Source organism: Astyanax mexicanus, chromosome 12, assembly GCF_023375975.1.
Source record: "Astyanax mexicanus isolate ESR-SI-001 chromosome 12, AstMex3_surface, whole genome shotgun sequence".
NCBI lineage: Eukaryota > Metazoa > Chordata > Actinopteri > Characiformes > Acestrorhamphidae > Astyanax > Astyanax mexicanus.
The window spans coordinates 26,001,941-26,023,170 of record NC_064419.1 but is presented as its reverse complement, the minus strand read 5'-3'; the positions used below and the strand labels follow the sequence as shown (position 1 = coordinate 26,023,170).

General features: G+C 37.8%; 1 protein-coding gene across 1 annotated transcript in view; it reads right to left on the bottom strand.

Annotated features, from left to right (window-relative positions):
- Window positions 1-19,980, bottom strand: part of slc25a37 (solute carrier family 25 member 37) — a 58,493-nt gene extending 38,513 nt beyond the window's left edge. The window contains exon 1 of the mRNA XM_007235226.4: window positions 19,540-19,980. Coding sequence (XP_007235288.2) covers window positions 19,540-19,722 — 183 coding nt within the window. The 5' untranslated portion in view covers window positions 19,723-19,980. The remainder of the gene's footprint in view (window positions 1-19,539) is intronic.
- Between the last annotated feature and the right edge of the window lie 1,250 nt (window positions 19,981-21,230).

Here is a 21,230-nt window from a genome sequence, read left to right as displayed (position 1 = left end):
GCCATATTTTAATGGATGATAGAAGGCCCTGAGATACATGTAAGGTATAAGTATCGTCCTGATTGGTCATTGTTTAGCATGTCAAAAGCTTGCTGGAATCTGATTGGCTAATAACGATCGCAAAAATTTGCATATCAAATGTTCCTTCTGTAAAACATTAGGACATAGGCCATAGATGATACATGTCAAAGGAGAGCTTCATAGCTTGTACGGTTCCTGAGAAACAGATTTTTAGCTTTGGCTCCGCCCCCTGGGGGCGTATGTCTACACAGATTGACATGCTACCTCAGAATCATGTTGGCATCATAGGTCTAAAGTGGCATTAGTGTAGGTTTAAGCATTCAAAAGTTACAGCTGTTAGAGTAAATTTGGGTGTGCCACGGTAAGATTAATTTGCATATGGCGGCCATATTGTTTACAAATTTCAAGATTTTTTCGATAATTATTGAGGCTGGGACTCTGCTGAGTTGTTTGACACCAAATATGACAGGATTGGTCAATGACCCTAGGACAAGTTCTCAAAAGTAGGTTTTGCATATTATGCTAAATAGCAAAAAATCTAAGTGGGCGGAGCTTAGTGGTTCTATTGACCTTTTTGATTTGCCATTAACCAAGGAATCATATAATGCAAGAATTTTTGCTCTAGCTATCAGGGCGTGGGAGTTACGAGGCCTAACGCGTTGACCTTCGCCATAGCGCCCCCTTGAGGCCGATCGGGCTCATCTTTTGAATCTGAGTAGCGGTGAGAAGTACTACCATATGACCAAGTCTCAGCCCTGTAGGCCTTACGGTTTCTTCTGCCCAATCACTTCTATGGCAGAAAAAGAATAAGAATAATAATAATAAATATAGCCGCAAGCGGCGATTTACGGGGTTCGAGCGTTACAGGCAAAGAGATCCCTGGAGGCCAGTTAGGCTTAAAACATGTTGCCGGTTGACCGGCATCGCCAAACTGGATGAGGATGACCAGCATGACCGTGAAGACCAAGCTAGATTACCAGCATGACTAATCTGGATGACAAACTTGTTGACCATATTGACCAAGCTGGAAGACCATAATGACCAAACTGGATGACCAGCATGGCAAAGGTGGTTGGCCAGTATGACCAAGCTGGAAGACCACCATTACTATGAGGACAAAGCTGAATGACCAGCAGGACCATAATGACCAATGTGAATGGCCAGCATGACCAAGCTGGATGGCCAGCATAACCAAACTGGGTGACCAGCGTGACCATAAAGACCATAATGGCAATGCTAGATGAGTGGTGTGAGTAAACTAGTTGAAAAGCATTGATATATTGAGCTGTAGTGTTCATCAGGTTTTATGTGGTGTCTTACTGCACTCTAGTGTGCATTTGGTGAAACAAATTCAGTTCTTAAATTGAAAAAACACAAGGCATAAAAAGGGCATATAAATAACCCGTATATAGTATATAAGTTTTGACCTGATAAACATTCTGCCTGTCAATAGCTTGCTGGAATGTGATTGGCTAATAGTGACCACAAAAGTGTCCATATCAAATTTTCATTTGGTGTACCATTAGTGCATGGGCCATAGATGATAATTGGCAAGGATGACCTTGATAGCTTGTATGGTTGTAGAGAAACAGCTATCGAGCATTGGCCCCGCCCCCTGGGGGGGTGTATGTCTACTTAAACTCACAGGGTATCTGAGAATCATGTAATGATCAAAGGACTGAAGTGGTATTAGTGTCAGGTTAAGCATTCAAAAGTTATAAGTGTTAAAGACATTTTACTGCACCATGGTAAAACTAATTTGCATATGGCGGCCATATAGTTTATAACTGTAAAGATTTTTTTTTATAATTATTGAGGAGTAAGCTCTGCTGAACTGTTTGACACCAAACATGTCATGATTGGTCAAGGAGGCAAAGACAAGATCTCAAAAGTAGGTTTTGCATATTATGCAAATTAAAAAAAAATTAAGTGGGTGGAGCATAAATAAGAATGACCCAGGTGGCTGACTAGCATGACCAAGAAGGATAAATATGTTCAATTAAGCAAGACAAAAATTATTAAATAAGTTCAGCAGAGCTTTAATTTAGAATAATTCAAATGTAGCTGTTTCACCAAATGACCACCAGAGCGCAGCAAGAGACCACATATAACCTGCTGGAAATCTATCACTCTATAAGTAAGACAGAACATTCCCTATCAGTGTGTTTCTATTTATTAAAAAGAGAAGAAAAGTCGGATTGGGCTCCAAATTGGTACTCATGATTAAGTGGTCTGCATATATATGTGTGTAAATTTGTGTGTTGATAGGGTCAAAGGTTCCTGACTTCTGTCCATTTAGGTTTGAAAAAAGCGATAATACAGGCTTATGGCCTACAAAATGGCTGTTACTCTTTGGCCATATTAGAGGCAAAAAATATCTGTTTTGGCTCAAAATTTGCAATCAAGATCACAATATCAGTCTATATATGTATGTCAATTTCTGTGTCGATAGGGTCAAAGGTTCCTGACTTATGTCCATTTAGGTTTGAAAAAAGCGATAATACAGGCTTGAGGCCTACAAAATCGCTGTAGTTTTCCAGCCGTTGTAGAGGGAAAACATGTCCGATTTGGCTGAAAATTTGCAATCAAGATCAGATTATCAGTCTATATATGTGTATAAATTTGTGTGTTGATAGGGTGAAAGGTTCCTGTCTTCTGTCCATTTAGGTTGGAAAATAGCGATAAATAGAATAAATTGAAAATAGTTATTTTTTCACTGTAGAGCCTACTGAAGACTTATTTGGCTCATACTTGGCAAATGTGCTTCAAATGTCATTGTTAATTAGTAGCTTCAACAGTTTTGGCATGTTTTAAACTTTGACAGAGTTTTGGCCAAATAACTCTGAAAAGGCTTTCACGTACATGTTTGATCAAGGTTTATGGGCCTCAAATAGTTAAAATGTCAAGATTTTTTTGATAATTATTTACCTACAGGGTCTCAAGATTGCATCAAGACCAAAGTTATTTTGATTGATTAAGGACTTAAAGACAAGTTCGAAAAGAGCAATTTTTACTCTTTTGGCCACTGATGAAAATCTTTCCATTTTTGGTAAATACATGTAATTACAAAGTTGTAAAGGCTACAGCAAAGTATACAAATAAAAAAGAATAACAAGCCTAGGCCACTTGTACCTTTAGATATAACTGATTTTCTGCTATAGCGCCCCCTTGAGGCCAATCAACGCCATATTTTAATGGATGATAGAAGGCCCTGAGATACATGTAGGGTATAAGTATCGTCCTGATTGGTCATTGTTTAGCATGTCAAAAGCTTGCTGGAATCTGATTGGCTAATAACGATCGCAAAAATTTGCATATCAAATTTTCCTTCTGTAAAACATTAGGACATAGGCCATAGATGATACATGCCAAAGGAGAGCTTCATAGCTTGTACGGTTCCTGAGAAACAGATTTTTAGCTTTGGCTCCGCCCCCTGGAGGCGTATGTCTACACAGATTGACGGGCTACCTCAGAATCATGTTGGCATCAACGGTCTAAAGTGGCATTAGTGTAGGTTTAAGCATTCAAAAGTTACAGCTGTTAGAGTAAATTTGGGTGTGCCACGGTAAGATTAATTTGCATATGGCGGCCATATTGTTTACAAATTTCACAATTTTTTTGATAAATATTGAGGATGGGACTCTGCTGAGTTGTTTGATACCAAATATGACAGGATTGGTCAATGACCCTAGGACAAGTTCTCAAAAGTAGGTTTTGCATATTATGCTAAATAGCAAAAAATCTAAGTGGGCGGAGCTTAGTGGTTCTATTGACCTTTTTGATTTGCCATTAACCAAGGAATCATATAATGCAAGAATTTTTGCTCTAGCTATCAGGGCGTGGCAGTTACGAGGCCTAACGCGTTGACCTTCGCCATAGCGCCCCCTTGAGGCCGATCGGGCTCATCTTTTGAATCTGAGTAGCGGTGAGAAGTACTACCATATGACCAAGTCTCAGCCCTGTAGGCCTTACGGTTTCTTCTGCCCGATCACTTCTATGGCAGAAAAAGAATAAGAATAATAATAATAATAAATATAGCCGCAAGCGGCGATTTACGGGGTTCGAGCGTCACAGGCAAAGAGGCCCCTGGAGGCCAGTTAGGCTTAAAACATGTTGCTGGTTGACTGGCATCACCAAACTGGCTGACCAGCATGGCAAAGGTGTTTGGCCAGTATGACCAAGCTGGATGACCAGCATTGCTATGATGACAAAGCTGAATGACCAGCAGGACCATAATGACCAATGTGAATGACCAGAATGACCTAGCTGGATGGGCAACATAACCAAGCTAGGTGACCAGCGTGACCATAATGACCATAATGACAATGCTAGATGAGTGGTGTGAGTAAACTAGCTGAAATGCATTGATAAATTGAGCTGTAGTGTTCAGCAGGTTTTATGTGGTCTCTTGCTGCACTCTAGTGGGCATTCGGAGAGCCTAGCAGTGAGGCATGACAAGGGCACATATTAATAACCAATAATATCAATAATAGTACATAAGTTTTGACCTGATTGACATTCAGCCTGTCAAAAGCTTGCTGGAATGTGATTGGCTAATAGTGACCACAAAAGTGTCCATATCAAATTTTCATTTGGTGCACCATTAGTGCATGGGCCATAGATGATAATTGGCAAGGACGACCTTGATAGCTTGTATGGTTCTAGAGAAACAGCTATCGAGCATTGGCTCCGCCCCCTGGGGGGGTGTATGTCTATTTAAACTGACAGGGTATCTGAGAATCATGTAATGATCTAGGGACTGAAGTAGTATTAGTGTCAGGTTAAGCATTCAAAAGTTATAAGTGTTAAAGACATTTTACTGCACCATGGTATAACTCATTTGCATATGGCGGCCATATTGTTTATAAATGTAAAGATTTTTTAAATAATTATTGAGGAGTAAGCTCTGCTGAACTGTTTGATACCAAACATGTCATGATTGGTCAAGGAGCCAAGGACAAGATCTCAAAAGTAAGTTTTGCATATTATGCAAATAAAAAAAAAATTAAGTGGGTGGAACATAAACAAAAATGACCCAGGTGGCTGAGTAGCATGACCAAGAAGGATAAAGATCTTCAATTAAGCAAGACAAGCAAGATTAAATAAGTTCAGCAGAGATTTAATTTAGAATAATTCACCTGTAGCTGTTTCACCAAATGACCACCAGAGCGCAGCAAGAGACCACATATAACCTGCTGGAAATCTATCACTCTATAAGTAAGACAGAACATTCCCTATCAGTGTGTTTCTATTTATTACAAAGAGAGGAAAAGTCCGATTGGGCTCCAAATTGGTACTCATGATCAAGTGGTCTGTATATATATGTGTGTAAATTTGTGTGTTGATAGGGTCAAAGGTTCCTGACTTCTGTTCATTTAGGCTTGAAAAAAGCGATAATACAGGCTTATGGCCTACAAAATGGCTGTTGCTCTTTGGCCATATTAGAGGCAAAAAATATCTGATTTGGCTCAAAATTCGCAATCAAGATCACAATATCAGTCTATATATGTATGTAAATTTCTGTTTTGATAGGGTCAAAGGTTCCTGACTTCTGTCCATTTAGATTTGAAAAAAGCGAAAATACAGGCTTGAGGCCTACAAAATCGCTGTAGTTTTCCAGCCGTTGTAGAGGGAAAACATGTCCGATGTGGCTGAAATTTTGCAATCAAGATCAGATTATCAGTCTATATATGTGTATAAATTTGTGTGTTGATAGGGTCAAAGGTTCCTGTCTTCTGTCCATTTAGGTTGGAAAATAGCGATAAATAGAATAAATTGAAAATAGTTAATTTGTCACTGTAGTGCCTACTGAAGACTTATTTGGCTCATACTTGGCAAATGTGCTTGAAATGTCATTGTTAATTAGTAGCTTCAACAGTTTTGACCTGTTTAAAACTTTGACAGAGTTTTGGCCAAATAACTCTGAAAAGGCTTTCACGTACATGTTTTTTCAAGGTTTATGGGCCTCAAGTAGTTAAAATGTCAAGATTTTTTTGATAATTATTTACCTACAGGGTCTCAAGATTGCATCAAGACCAAATTTGTTTTGATTGATTAAGGACTTAAAGACAAGTTCGAAAAGAGCCATTTTTACTCTTTTGGCCACTGATGAAAATCTTTGCATTTTTGGTAAATACATGTAAATACAAAGTTGTAAAGGCTACAGCAAAGTATACAACTAAAAAAGAATAACAAGCCTAGGCCACTTGTATCTTTAGATATAACTGATTTTCTGCTATAGCGCCCCCTTGAGGCCAATCAACGCCATATTTTAATGGATGATAGAAGGCCCTGAGATACATGTAGTGTATAAGTATCGTCCTGATTGGTCATTGTTTAGCATGTCAAAAGCTTGCTGGAATCTGATTGGCTAATAACGATCGCAAAAATTTGCATATCACATTTTCCTTCTGTAAAACATTAGGACATAGGCCATAGATGATACATGTCAAAGGAGAGCTTCATAGCTTGTACGGTTCCTGAGAAACAGATTTTTAGCTTTGGCTCCGCCCCCTGGGGGCGTATGTCTACACAGATTGACGGGCTACCTCAGAATCATGTTGGCATCAAAGTTGTCAAGTGGCATTAGTGTAGGTTTAAGCATTCAAAAGTTACAGCTGTTAGAGTAAATTTGGGTGTGCCACGGTAAGATTAATTTGCATATGGCGGCCATATTGTTTACAAATTTCACAATTTTTTCGATAATTATTGAGGATGGGACTCTGCTGAGTTGTTTGACACCAAATATGACAGGATTGGTCTATGACCCTAGGACAAGTTCTCAAAAGTAGGTTTTGCATATTATGCTAAATAGCAAAAAATCTAAGTGGGCGGAGCTTAGTGGTTCTATTGACCTTTTTGATTTGCCATTAACCAAGGAATCATATAATGCAAGAATTTTTACTCTAGCTATCAGGGCGTGGGAGTTACGTGGCCTAACGCGTTGACCTTCGCCATAGCGCCCCCTTGAGGCCGATCGGGCTCATCTTTTGAATCTGAGTAGCGGTGAGAAGTACTACCATATGACCAAGTCTCAGCCCTGTAGGCCTTACGGTTTCTTCTGCCCAATCACTTCTATGGCAGAAAAAGAATAAGAATAATAATAATAATAATAATAATAATCAGAACAATTACAATAGGGTTTCTAGCACTACGTGCTCGAACCCCTAATAATAATAATAATAATAATAATAATAATAATAATAATAATAATCAGAACAATTACAATAGGGTTTCTAGCACTACGTGCTCGAACCCCTAATAATAATCAGAACAATTACAATAGGGTTTCTAGCACTACGTGCTCGAACCCCTAATAATAATCAGAACAATTACAATAGGGTTTCTAGCACTACGTGCTCGAACCCCTAATAATCAGAACAATTACAATAGGGTTTCTAGCACTACGTGCTCGAACCCCTAATAATAATAATAATAATAATAATAATAATCAGAACAATTACAATAGGGTTTCTAGCACTACGTGCTCGAACCCCTAACCAGAGCAAAGAATGCCAAACACTGTGGAGAGGCAAATAGGCACTGCTACTCCTGCAAACAGCTGCTACTCATATTTATATCCAAAAAATAAGCTACTCAAAAATGCACTAGAGCTGGACACTGGTTAACTCCGAAAACTTTTAACATCGATGCTCTGCACAGCAAATTTGCCAGTGATTCAACAACACATTTTGCATTAAATTAATATGATTATGGGATTAATTAATTTAATAACTTCCTGTAGGCCTGTACAAGGTCCAATAGTCATTTAGCAATTGAACAAGAAACTACCAGGCCTTAAGGCATTGCAGCAATGTGCAAAACACAAATCAAATTGCCTTGTCTGCTCTCAGGATAAGCTAAATTATTAGATCCTGCCATCTCTAAATTAAACATTACCGTGAAACTGAAAATGCACTTTTGATGTATTTTTATGCAGTATTTGCAGCAAATACCAAAAACATACTTATTTAGACTAGTTGAGACTGACTGGAAGAAAAGACTTAGCATTTCCCCTCACAACAGCATACCGGGTCAAATTATGAAAAAAGTAAAAAGACCATTATATATGTGCAAACCCTCCAAGGATAAAAGGCCACTGAAGGTGAAAACTGCTCTCTGGAGCTCTGACTTTTTAAAACATTCTGTCTTAAATTAGTGTATATAATAAATTATATTAGATAAATAAATACGATTTTTGGCGCTATTCCCTGCCCTTGCGCCCATGTTTGAATAACTGATGAACCCAATTTGAGCCTTGCCATGTTTAATATTTAATGTGTAATAAAGCAATACAGATATGTAAATATTTACTCCCTAAAATAATAACAGCTTTAAAAATGTTTACATTAGTTGGGTTCTACAATGTAGAAAGTGGTTTGTCCATTCAACGTAAAAGATGGGTTCATATTGTAACATTATTTGGGTTTATTTAACTCTATTTCATTATTTAAATTGAATCAACTCAGTTCAACCAAAACTGCACATTGTTATGGCATTGACTGTAGTAGGTAGATAGGTTTAGAAAGGATCTTCCTCTATGTTTTCAGAAATCCACACAATCAGAGTAAACATTCATCTAAGTCACTGTATTTTCTCTATTCCCTAATTCTAGAGTGTAACTGATTTTACCACAGTCCCTCTGAAGCAAGATTAGCTCTATATAAACAAACTACTCCCACTCCACTATTGTGCTGCTCTCTTATCCCTTAATTCCTATTTATCTGCAGATTTACGCTTGCTTAAATGTTGTGTGTCAACAAGTCTGAATCTTCTGAAGATGGCAGCACTGCTGGAGGACTCCTAAACAGTTTTAGATATGCTTATTTAAACATAAGGACACAATCTTTATCAATAAAGTAATAAAACAAAAATAAAACAAGTTTGAAAAATGTAATGAAAATGCAATTATCTAGTGAGGAAAAAGTAAGAAAACTTTGTTCTAATTAAATGTCTGATCTTTAATTGTTCTGAGGCCTTTCTAAAAACACTCTTATTTGCATGAACAATCTTTTTTCTAAAGACCTTATATGGCTACTTGGATCTTCCCAAGGTGATCCACTAACTTAAACAATCAAGAGCAAGTCACACCAATTCCAACCTGCGCTAAACATTATTAGTTAATGATATATTTTAATATATTTGATCATTTCCATGCTCACACTCTGTGTGTATGGATATGCAATTATTGATGTATTAGTAATTGTTCTATTAGAAAAAATATTGGTGCTCTTTATTCATTTGTAACTTGCCATAAATTCCAACAGATATCATGGTCAGCGAAACCTATTGAGATTTATTTGTATATTTGTACAATAAATCAATAATGTCTTTGTTGGGCTCAGAGTGGTCCAGCGGGCTAAACGCTGCAGGAGATCGCCAGTTCGAATCCTGTTTATATAGCTTGCCATCGGCTACCAGTGCCTTGAGAGCACAATTGACCTCTGGGTGGGTAGATGGCGCTCTCTCCCCACATTACTCCAAAGGGTGATGTCAGCAGCACAGGGCGTCTGTGAGCTGATGTATTGGAACCGAGTCGCTGCAAGCTGTGATGCTACTCGGCAATGCTGCATCAGCAGCAGTTCGAAAAGAGGCAGAGTCTGTCTTCAAACGTATCAGAGGAGACATGCATTAGTCTTCACCCTACCGGTGTTGGGGCATCACTAGTGATAGGGGGAGTCCTAATTAGTGGGTTGGGCAATTGGCCATGTAAATTGGGGAGACAATTTAGGGAAAAATTATATAAATATAATGTCATTGTTAAGACAGACTCTCTATATTTTGTTTAAATGAAGATCAAAGGTTTTCATGGGGTGTCCTATTTTTTTGCAGTCTTGAATGAAATTTATATTTCATAAAATGTCCATTTAAAAAAACATTTAAACTCCTTAAGTGCCCCAAAACATTTGGTGTGAAAAAAAAAAAAACGGCTTGTCATTCACTCTGGACTGTGTTTGTCACTATGCATTAAAGGTGACTACAGCCAATAGCAAAGTAACACAGACAGGCCCTGTACCCTGACCTGGACTGGAATACTGCCCAAATGTGTGTGTGTGTGTGTGTGTGTGTGTGTGTGTGTGTGTGTCACCCTGATCTAGGTTGGTCCGATGCCTAGACTCTAGCCTCTCAGCATGCCAGCCTTCATTTAGTGATTAATAAGGTGTGGCCTTCACTCTACAATGCCAGGGTCCATCGGCAGCGTCCAAACCACTCAGTTCTGGAATGCAATTACAATATTTCAGAAAACTGCTTCCCCATCACTTCAGAGGATGGCCTAAGTCATTCTTATAGGCACACGCTTGAACCACTCCTGGACTGTAGGCCTTGGACTGCTCCTTTATTTTGATTGGCTAATCCTGGGGTAATCCTGATTCTGACTGGTTTGTAGTGAGATGGCAGTTTTGCAGACACGTGACAAACAAGGCAGTTGTTTCGGGTTACTCAGGTAGACGTAGTGCCAACAGATTAGTCAAGCGGTCGGCACAAATCCAAAACACAGCGTCTTACAGCAAAGATCTCCTAATAGCAACAACTTCAATTCAAATGGTCTATAAAAGACATTCAGGTTAAATTATTGAACAACTTATGAATAAACTTTGTTCAGAGACTTTGCGCAGGTCCTGTTTTGGAACTTCCGTTATATATACAACAGAAACTATTCAAGATACTAAAGATACTAAACCATGGTAAATAATGCTGAGTCATTCTAACATGCAGGTTTCAATTGCATCAACAGTGTTAGATAAAATGCATTTACCATAAAAAAAAAAACAATGGCTCATATTTATCAAACCTCTCAGATTAAAAGGTTTACTAAATTCTATTAGACAGCTGATGAGAAGTGATCCTAAATCAGCACAAAGATGCTTAATAGATGTGGCTCAAAGTGCCAAAATGGGTTTCCAAAGCCTATGCTATAAATTAAAGTGTTCTTTTTATCATGATCCACAAGAACACACTACTTCTAAACACACTAATGCCTATGGTATTTTATTCAGTTATTCATACTAATGGAGAAACTCGTGAAACCTGTGAATTATATGGTAACTGTTGGCCTAGACCTTGTGGAATACCACAGGATTCTATTATGGGGTCCTTGAAATTGACATTAAGTATGACAGTGAGATTTTTTTTTTTGAGACTGGCTAAGGCATGGGCTTTCACACAGTGTCTAATTTAAAGATCATCATCATTACATGACCATTTTTACATGAATGTATCAACCAGCATGAATCTAAAATATGACCAAATAAATGAAAAAAATATATATATCTTTAAATAGTTTGAATTTTTTCTATGTACTTATGTAATTATGTACTTTTGCTTTCAAGTCTTTAGAGCAACCAAGCACACAAAGAGGCAAACTGACTAGGACCAGACAATAATTAAATATTGATATTTATTAATATATACTGTATATTTATAAATATTGATATCGTCATAGAAAATACTTCAATATTGGTGATATAATTTTAAACGCATTTTTAATATTTTAATATCACTCAGAACCTGCTCGAGGCCCGAATAAAGCCAGTAAATTACATAACTGAGTAACATAGAGACAAGCTTCAAACATAGTATATAGTATTAAACAAAACATACTTTTCTAATAGTACAGTCCTATCAATCTGTTATTACACATTTATTAGATTAATTCAGCTTAGAAAAATAGTTTACATCAGGGCTAGCACACTTTAATCCTACTACAGAGGTTGGCTGTAAGCTAGCATTGAGCTAATAGTTACATTCCAGTATTCTGAACTCAATAACTAAGGACACAGTAAACTATTGTCCTAATACATGTATCATATCAATCGATTGAAGCTCACAAATCTAAACTGTTTTCAAAATCAGCAATTAATATGGCTTAGAAGATAGTTAGCATCGCCAGTTAGCTTAGTTAAGTTTCCACTGTGGCTAATCCGCCATTACTTCATAATAGGAAATCTATTATTTTATATTAAAAATATACTAATATACTAAAATAATACAGAATCCCATAAAGGATTTTTGGAAGTTAGAAGTGAGCTTTCCTCAACAAGAGAAATTATTTTTCATTTATTTTAGCAAGGATTTAGGCCTATCAATTTAAAACCTGTCCTTTCCTTACATTTACGCAAACAGAAAAAAACAGGTGCAAAACCAGGGTCATATTTTAAACCTAACTAGCCGTATGGATATTTATAGAACAAACCACGGAAGAGAGGAAGGAGTTAAAATTTAACCTTCTACACCAGAGGTCAGAGTCTCAATTATGTAGGTTAGGTGTGTGTGTGTGTAGTGTCTACTTTACAGTGCCACCCAATAATGTGTGCAAGAGTGTGATTGAGCCTTCAGTGTTTTACACACCTCTGGTCTAGTGAGATAAAGGCCCACACCCTTACCCAGCCCAGCCCCTCCTCCCATCTCTCCAATAGACTGATTAATCTCACTGTGTGGCTTTAGGTGTCTATAGCAAAGTCAGAGGATGAGAAAAGTACTTGTGCATTCGTTTAAATGTATGCTGAGAAATATGCAGGCTCCAAAACTTTCTCTACAGTGTTTCAGTTTACATTTACCTTAGTTTGCCTGTGCCCAAAACTGTTATTCTGTATCAGGGTTTTTTAGGGATGTCATGATACCATTATTGTGTTATTATAAAATATATAGACCTCAACTATTTAATATCTCTCATTATTTTTTGCGATAAATGTCTGAAAAATATAAAAACTAATTGAAGATGGTGCAGCTTTTGGTGTTTCCTAAAACCTTCCACAATTAAATACTACCACTCTTGTGACTTGTTGAAAAAAAATGGTAAAGGCAGACTGTATGGCCAAATTCTGGATTCTATACACCCTGTCCAGAATGAACTGATACTACTAATACCTTTCCCAGCTTGTTGGTAAAATGTGTCATACAGTGACACAGTCTTGGATGGAAGAGGACTCCTCAGCTCTTTTTTTTAAATAACAGCTAGTCATCCTCAAACACTCCAATAAGGAAGCTGCTATTTACAGTCACCTGAATCACTTGTACATTGGGAAAATTCGCACTTGAACCTTCGGACTTTGAATACAGCAAAGAGACAGTGACATTCACTCAAATAAAATGATCGATTTCAAAGAACTGGTTATTTTTACAATAAGACACTTTACAAATGTGCTTTCGAATGTACTTACTATTATATATTTATCATACTTTTTAAAACAGCAACATTTAACAACACTTTATGATTAACGGGTCAACAGAAATATCATTCTTGAGTAAAGGATTACAGCAGCTCTGTGCAAAGTTCATTGTTGGGGCTCCTTGGTCACAAAAAGATGCAGTTCCTTGTTTAACTGATAGATAGAACGTTGGAGATCGCACATGGCTGCAGATGCACAACATTGTACTCTTTACTGTTTGTCTAGGCCAGGCTAGTCTAGAATAAATTTGCCTCATGGGGGAAAGCAGAGAAATCCCTTTTAATACCACTAACTGGATACCCCTATTATCCAGCAGAAACAGTCAGAAAACTAAAAAAAAATATTTAAAAAATAATAGGTTCTTAGCACTGAATAGGCAGTGTTTTAATGTGGCTGATTTCCAAAATTAAAGTACATTTAATTTTGAGGAACGATACAGAACTTTACAGAATTTTACAGGATAACAATATGGCAATGGCGCTCCATCTGTTGTAATAAGCAGCAAAATAAATAAATAAATAAATCATATTGACATCCTGTGACCTGACTATTACGCATGTGACGCTGATAACAATAATGATGCAATATATTATGCAGCCCTAGTGGTATATCTGTTGACTGATCAACAGTGTAAGAAGAAAACATACCACTGTGACGCCTTCAAAAACTGGTTTGTCACATAAATTAGCTGAATACACTCCTGTAACTGAATACACTCTTGCAAGTGCAGCCTTTACACCTGCGTGAATAAGTTCAACAACTGAATGTATATGAGTATGTATGAAGGTCACAGAGAAAAAAATCATGTAAGTGCTTGAAGGTTATTCCAGAAGTACCGTATGTCCTAGGATTTGATGACATTTGGCTGCTAGAGCATTAGAGAGGTCAGGTAATGATCAATAATAAGGTAGCAAAAAAAATCCTCTAAAATCTAGAGGTATTACACTAAAGCTACATGACTGTATAGAAGTCAGTTTTTACTGACTATCTACTGGATGGCATTTGTCATGGTGACTATAGACTCGTGTTATATTGCCAATTATTTTATTACGATTAAAAAGCTGCGCATGTCCAGCTTGTCCAACCTGTGTCAGTTATAGTTGGACACATTAACACATTAAAAATAATGTCTCGAAATTGTGGAACAAATATGGGTAATTTTCCTGACAAGGAATTAAGATTAGTCTTAGACTGCAAAAAATTTTAAATGGAGATTTTTAATTGAAAGCAAAATAGAGTCATCTAGGCTAAATCTTTGTCTGGGAAACTGACCCATAGAGTGTATGCACACAGATGACAGCAACATTTCCCTTTTTTCTTTTTTTTTTATAATTTCCCTCATACTGGAATTTCCACTTTCATTACTTTGTACTTTTACTACCAGCGGAAGTGCCGTCACTGTCAGGTTACAACATGCTCTGTTTGAGTTGGCAGGAACTTCCAGTCTGATCTTCTAGCCAAGCTCAAAGTGCTTCAAAAATAAAGCGGGAAGGATCTTACAATTAAGGATTTGCCCTCTTCTTGAATGAAACTTTGATGCTTTCCTTGTTCCTCTTCAGGACAAACTCAAACATGACACAGGATTTTTCTTTCTTTTTTTTTAAACACTGTTTGTTTAAGTTCCTACAGTGTCCTCTACTGCTGGACAGAAGATGTAAACCCAGTGACCCTCCAGCTCTGTAGGCATTAAAATGACAATGAGGGAAATCTGGGGCTGACTGGGCCAGGAAACAAATAACACACAGGCCGCTTTCAGAGTTGCCTTTATACACTAAGTGAACTTGGTCACCTAACATATCAGGCCACGATCTCTTCTCTAAATGAACCGACTGACTCTCCTTCATGGTGGCTTGTTTTAGAGTGGAAGGAGATCCCAGCGTAAAAAAAAATGATTTATCTTTATTAAACAGCTTTTTTTTTGTTCTACTAAGCTGCTGTAAGACTTGTTGAAAGAGGCTTATTACATTCAGTTATTGAACTCATTAATAGTTGTCAAACAGGCTGCAGGTCACAGAGCTGCACAGAACAATAATCACCTCTTTGTAGTTTGTAGTTACTACAAGGCTGGTAAAAAGTTAGTATGAAAAAAATCGAAATTAAAAAACTGCATGTACGTAAAGACATATTATCTCAATACAGTCACCAACACACCAATGTGAGGAAACATTGGTTACAGCCTAAGCCAACAAGCAGTAGGCAAAAATGTCACGTGTAAATATATATTAACAGGACAGCAGTATGTGAAGAAATCATGAAGTGTTACCTCAGGTTAGTGCTGGGCGGTATGACCAAAAACGTACATCACAGTATTTTTCAAGATATTTTTTTAGATGGTTTCACAGTATATCAAAGTACTTTTTTGCATCTCTGGGCTTTTATATAGGTTTGTGACTTAGTTTACTGTTAAAAGTACATATAATATCAAACAATATGAATTTTGCACGAGCTGTGGATCGATTGCACAATTCCATTCCTCTCACTCCAGTCCGTATTTATGTCTATGTTCCAGTCGCTGCAGTATGTTAGCTTGTTATGCTAACTGGTTAGCTAGCTGCATGCGTCTTTGGCGATGCATGCCGGTTCTAAGTTCCACTCCGGTATTCTGTATAAACCGGTATACCACCCAGCACTACCTCGGGGGACAGCTTAAAAATGTCCACACGCGTACATTGTGAGGTGTTATCTTGTGAGGTTGAAAACTGCATTTACGGTGCCATTTAATTTCTTAAGTTGTACTGGCATTTACCTTTCTTCAATGCACAGTATCACTTGATTATATGGGGTATACACCATAGATGGCATTACCACTCACAGTTGGCAGGGTGGTATGGATCATAAGAGGAAGCATCTATTTAAAAGTGTCAGTATGAACATTATCCTGCATGTGTTTTTCAATGGTAGTCTATGTAATTTCATCATTTAACTTGCGCACAATGTAAAGAACATCTGCCAGACTCATGGTTAAACATTAAGAAGTGCAAAAATGCCCTAAAGCTCTAATTACACATTAATATATTAACCTAAAGATATCACATATTTATGGAATAGTATTTGCTTAACAGCCTAAAAAAATTAGTCACTACAGTTGGGTAAAGTTTGAAAACTCTTGTTAAAGTTTAATTACTCTTAAATTATTCTCAAAATACCTAGTAAAATTTTCTATTATTATATTCCGATTGGCCTATTTTTGATCCTAGTCTATACTGTGTATCTGTATATCCCTACATACTACTAAGGATCTACATCCACTTCCTCCTACAGCATCCACTGTCCTGCTTTCTGTTACTATTCAGCCAAAGCAAACAGCGCCTGGTTGGTTAGGCGATTACGCGTGTCTGAGGGGCTATGTGCTGTCCAGACACGTAGTATGTGGCGGTCAAATGTGTAGCAGTACAGTGGCCAGCACAAAAGGGGCGAATGAACACATTTTGGCAGCCTCTAAGGAAACGGTGACAATAGCCTACGCAAGCGTCCACTGAACAGCCCCAGACGCTTATCTGGCAGAGAGCCAGATCATTTAAGTTTCACGTACTCCGACACTGCTAAAGCCGGCTGATGGACCGCACTCTAGAAACTTTCCAAACTACAGAGAACAAGGATGCTCAGTCCTCGCTTCATTCACAAGCTACACCCGGTCCACACAGGTCCGATTTGGTGCTCACACAATAGACTCCGGTTACAGTGCAGGAGAGACACTACAGGCCTCAAATTCTCCCCCCAGAGAGCCACGGCGTCCAAACACAGCTCAGCTCAGAGTTATCAGACAGGCATGAGTCTGTGAATGAACTGTTGTTTTAAGAGCCCGAGCTGAGGCTGGACTGAAGATTAGTGCACACTAAACACCCTGGCATTTTCATCTTCATCATAAGACTTGTTTTACATCCAATACAGTAAACATAAGAAAAGAAAGCCAGCCTTTCCCTAAATCTGTGTGGAGAAAAATGAAACAAGCAACGCAACACTAAATGACATCACATCGTGAAGCAAACTGGGGCAGAAGAAAAGAGAGGATATTACACTCAGGAAACAAGACAGAAGAGTGAGCAGGGACATCAACTGTGGATTCCGTAGAACAGAATAAAGTGGGGGGGGGGGATGTCAATACTTCAGTACTACGTTTTAATGATGTTATAATAAGCCTATATATTGTTAAAAAAAATGTCACTGTAAACGGATTTATTTTCATTTAGAGCTTTTTTTCTATTTGTTCCAGGCATCATTTAACTAACTTGTTGCGAGTTAAAAATAATATTGAATAATTTCATGTTGAATGAAAAAGCATCATCATATAATTACTATCTCACCATAAATTATTATCTCCTTCATGTGCTCATGCAGATTTATTTTTTTTTTCTATCTGTGACATATTTTCAGCCCAAATTCCAGTCCAATTTTGAAGAAGGTGGTGTTGTTAAAATGCAAATGGCCCATGGAAAATTAGCCAATAGAGACAATTAAATATAAAATTCACTTGGAATATACTTTACTCTTTACATTAACTTAGATTAAAAGTTTTTAATGCTTTACCTTTTCCTTTGGAAAATGGCACTAATGCTGTGCGTTCATTCCAATAAATGTTTGAAATTGCATCAGTAACATAAGTATTCTATGTTGTTTTTTTTACAGCATGAACATAAGTATTGAGATACTGATGCAAGTTCGTACGCATTCATAAACCAAAAGTGTGCTGTATTATGATGAGCATTACAAAGAAATTAAATTATATGTAGCAGCCTATATGATGTGTATCAATATTCTAATCTACACAATCCAGAAATGTCAAAATAACAGTGCTCTCTTAAGTAAAAGAATATAAAATAATATTATCAAAATATAGCTCCCCCCCCCCACACACACACACACACAAACAGAGAAAAGTTAAACATAGCTAGCTAACTACATTACTTTGACTTCAAGGTTACCCCTGACCAGCTCTAGCTAGGTTAACTACATGGTCTATCCTCTAGTCCTGCATGCTTGTGTATCATTACAAAATGCATGAAAAAAACAAGCACTACATCCCTTATTACTAAGAAAGTTAAAAGAAATGTAACAGAGTAAAATATCTAGCTAAGCTATACAGTACTTGGCTGACCTTCAAGGTTATCTCTGACATTTCCAACTGTAGATCCTATACTGTAAGCCCCAAATGGCTGTGCTTTATTAGTTATATATAAAGTACACAATGAATTAAAGGACATCATACTACACTTATTATTATTAGCCAGTAGAGTGAAACTCTGTGTATACGTTGCTGTTACTTAAATATTTATTTATTGATAAATTACTTTAGTTAGTTTTCAGTGAATATGTTAAATGGGTGAATGTCTTTCTAGTCAGTCTGAAGCGTAAACAGTAAAAAGACAAGTCCTTCTAAGGACAGTAAAACTTCTTGTTTTCGCTCTGAATCAGTTGTCAGTTAAATATACAGCTCTGCAAAACAATTAAGAGACCACTTGAGCAAAATGAATATTGTTGTTTTATTCTATAACTACAGACAACATTTCTCCCAAATACCAAATAAAAATGTTGTCATTTAGAGCATTTATTTGCAAAAAAAGAGAAATTATTTAAATAACAAAAAAGATGCAGAGCTTTCAGACCTCAAATAATCCAAAGAAAACAAGTTCATATTCAAAAAGTTTTAAGCTTTAATCAAGATTTGGTGGAATAATCCTGTTTTTTAATTACAGTTTTCATGCATTTTGGCATGTTCTCCTCCACCAGTCTTACACACTGCTTTTAGATAACTTCTGGTGCAAAAAAATCAAGCAGTTCAGCTTGGTTTGATGGCTTGTGATCATCCATCTTCCTCTTAATTATATTCCAGGGGTTTTCAACATTGGTAAAATCAAAGAAACTCATAATTTTTAAGTGGTCTCTTATTTTTTCAGAGCTGTAGGTTAGCTAAACTAAGCTAGGTTAAGTACAGTAGTTACAGTGCTGGATCCTGATGAGTCGTGCTGAGTTCCTGCAGTGCAGGACCAGACAGGATCTGATCTAACCCAACTGATCTAATCTAAGTTTGGTTTCTCACCAGTATTCCTGTAGAAGAAGAAACCTTCATGAGAAAGCGGACAGTTAGTTAAACGCGCTCAGTTAGTGTTAGTCCAAGTCTGGAGCCTAAAACTGTACAATCTTTACGCTTAGCTAGGTTAACCCAGTGCCCAAAGTTTCTCCAGTAAGTTTAGCTAATGGTGCTAACTGTAGCAGCAGGCAGGCTAACTGACTGTTAGCCAGCTCCGCTGATTTAAACTCCGGCCGCGGGATAGCTGCGAGTCGTAGCCCGACCCCTGCGAGCCCAGCTGGGCGTTAAGCAGCCGGAGGGAGCCGCGTGTGAGGGGCTTACTTTGACCGAGTCCACCGGATACATGACCGTGTGCTCCAGTACTCCCGCCACGGCGCCCGCTGTCATGTGCGTGGCCAGGGACGCGTGGGGCGGCAGGCTCTCGTACTCGTCCGGCTCGGAGGTCCCGCTCTTCGGCTCCGACATCTCCAGATCCGCCACGACCGGTTCGGCTCGCAGCTCCATGCGGGAGGGTCTGAAACACACACTCACTCACACACACGCACGCTCGTGCGCGCGCGTTACCAGCCTCCCCGAATCATCCGCGGCTCCGCCACCATGGCCGTGTTACGGAACGGCCGTGACGTCACGACGTCATTAACGGGGCGGCACTCAAAACAAAACACTGACTCTCCTGATTCCTGAATTTCTGAACAAGAAGCACCATTAATTTCACTTTCCTAACCTGTAAAAGTCCGGCGGAGCCTCTCTCTGAACCCTCTCTGCATATTTCTCACATTAATTCATTTCTCACGTTAATTCCAGCTGGGGTTGCCAGGTCCTACAAAACAATGCCAGCCCAAAGTCAGTTTAAAACCCGCCCTTCCGAAGCTTAAACACGTTTGAAGTAAAAGACAAAACAACTATAAATGTACGTCCTAGAGTGTTCTGTCTATAAGGGATTTATTATCAGTATTGTTATTTATCTTAAACATTAGTGTTTTATTCGTTTTTATATGGCAGTCAAAAACATTTAATAGTAACATAATTAGCAAAAAAAAATGACATTTATTAACTCCTCGCCCTTCCTGAACTCTTTTTTCTTCTCTTTAACATTTATTTCAAAGCCTTGTGATTGTGTTTACATTGTGATTCTCTCTCTCTCTCTCTCTCTCTCTCTCTCTCTCTCTCTCTCTCTCTCTCTCTCTCTCTCTCTCTCTCTCTCTCTCTCTCTCTCTCTCTCTCTCTCTCTCTCTCACTTTCCCCGCTGTCTTCCCCTATGTCGTTATGTTCTCCTTGGTGCATATTGTAGAAATCAAGGAAGATTCGACACGTTTGCCCGCTGTGGTGACCTGACATCCAAGGCAACAGCATTTTTTTGTTTTTTTTTTATCGACTGCGGCCCAAAAAACGCACCCCGCCACCCCTGATTTTTTTTCCTATTTGGCGGGGAAACCGCGAACCTGGCAACTCTGGTTCCAGCACAGCACTCCAGCGCTTCGAGCCCGCCCCGCATCAGCGAAAAGATTCAGTGAATCGATTCAGAGCCGAGGCTTCCGCACAGCGCAGACAAACGAACGAAGTGATCGAATCACTGTCCAACCGATTAGTGACGTTTCAAGAGATCAACAATCAAGAAAACTTTTATTTTAAAAGTAATTCATTTATATCCCCCTCTCCTCCATATTTGTCATATATTTTTCACTTAAATAATTGTACATTTACTGCATTCACAAATACATGCTGATAAAATGTTTTTTTTTGTATAAATAATAATAATAATAATAATAATAATAATAATAATAATAATAATAATAATAACTGGTGATGAATAAAACATCACAATTTTTTACACAAAAAGGCCAAAAACAAATATGATAATATAATAAAGCATAATATTACCATATTTCAGGGCATATTTTTAAAACAATATTCTACTGCAACATTTTTATTTTTTATTCATACACTATTGCAACAATATTCAAATTTTATTAAGTATAAATATATGAGTTTCATACATTCAGTAGAAACAA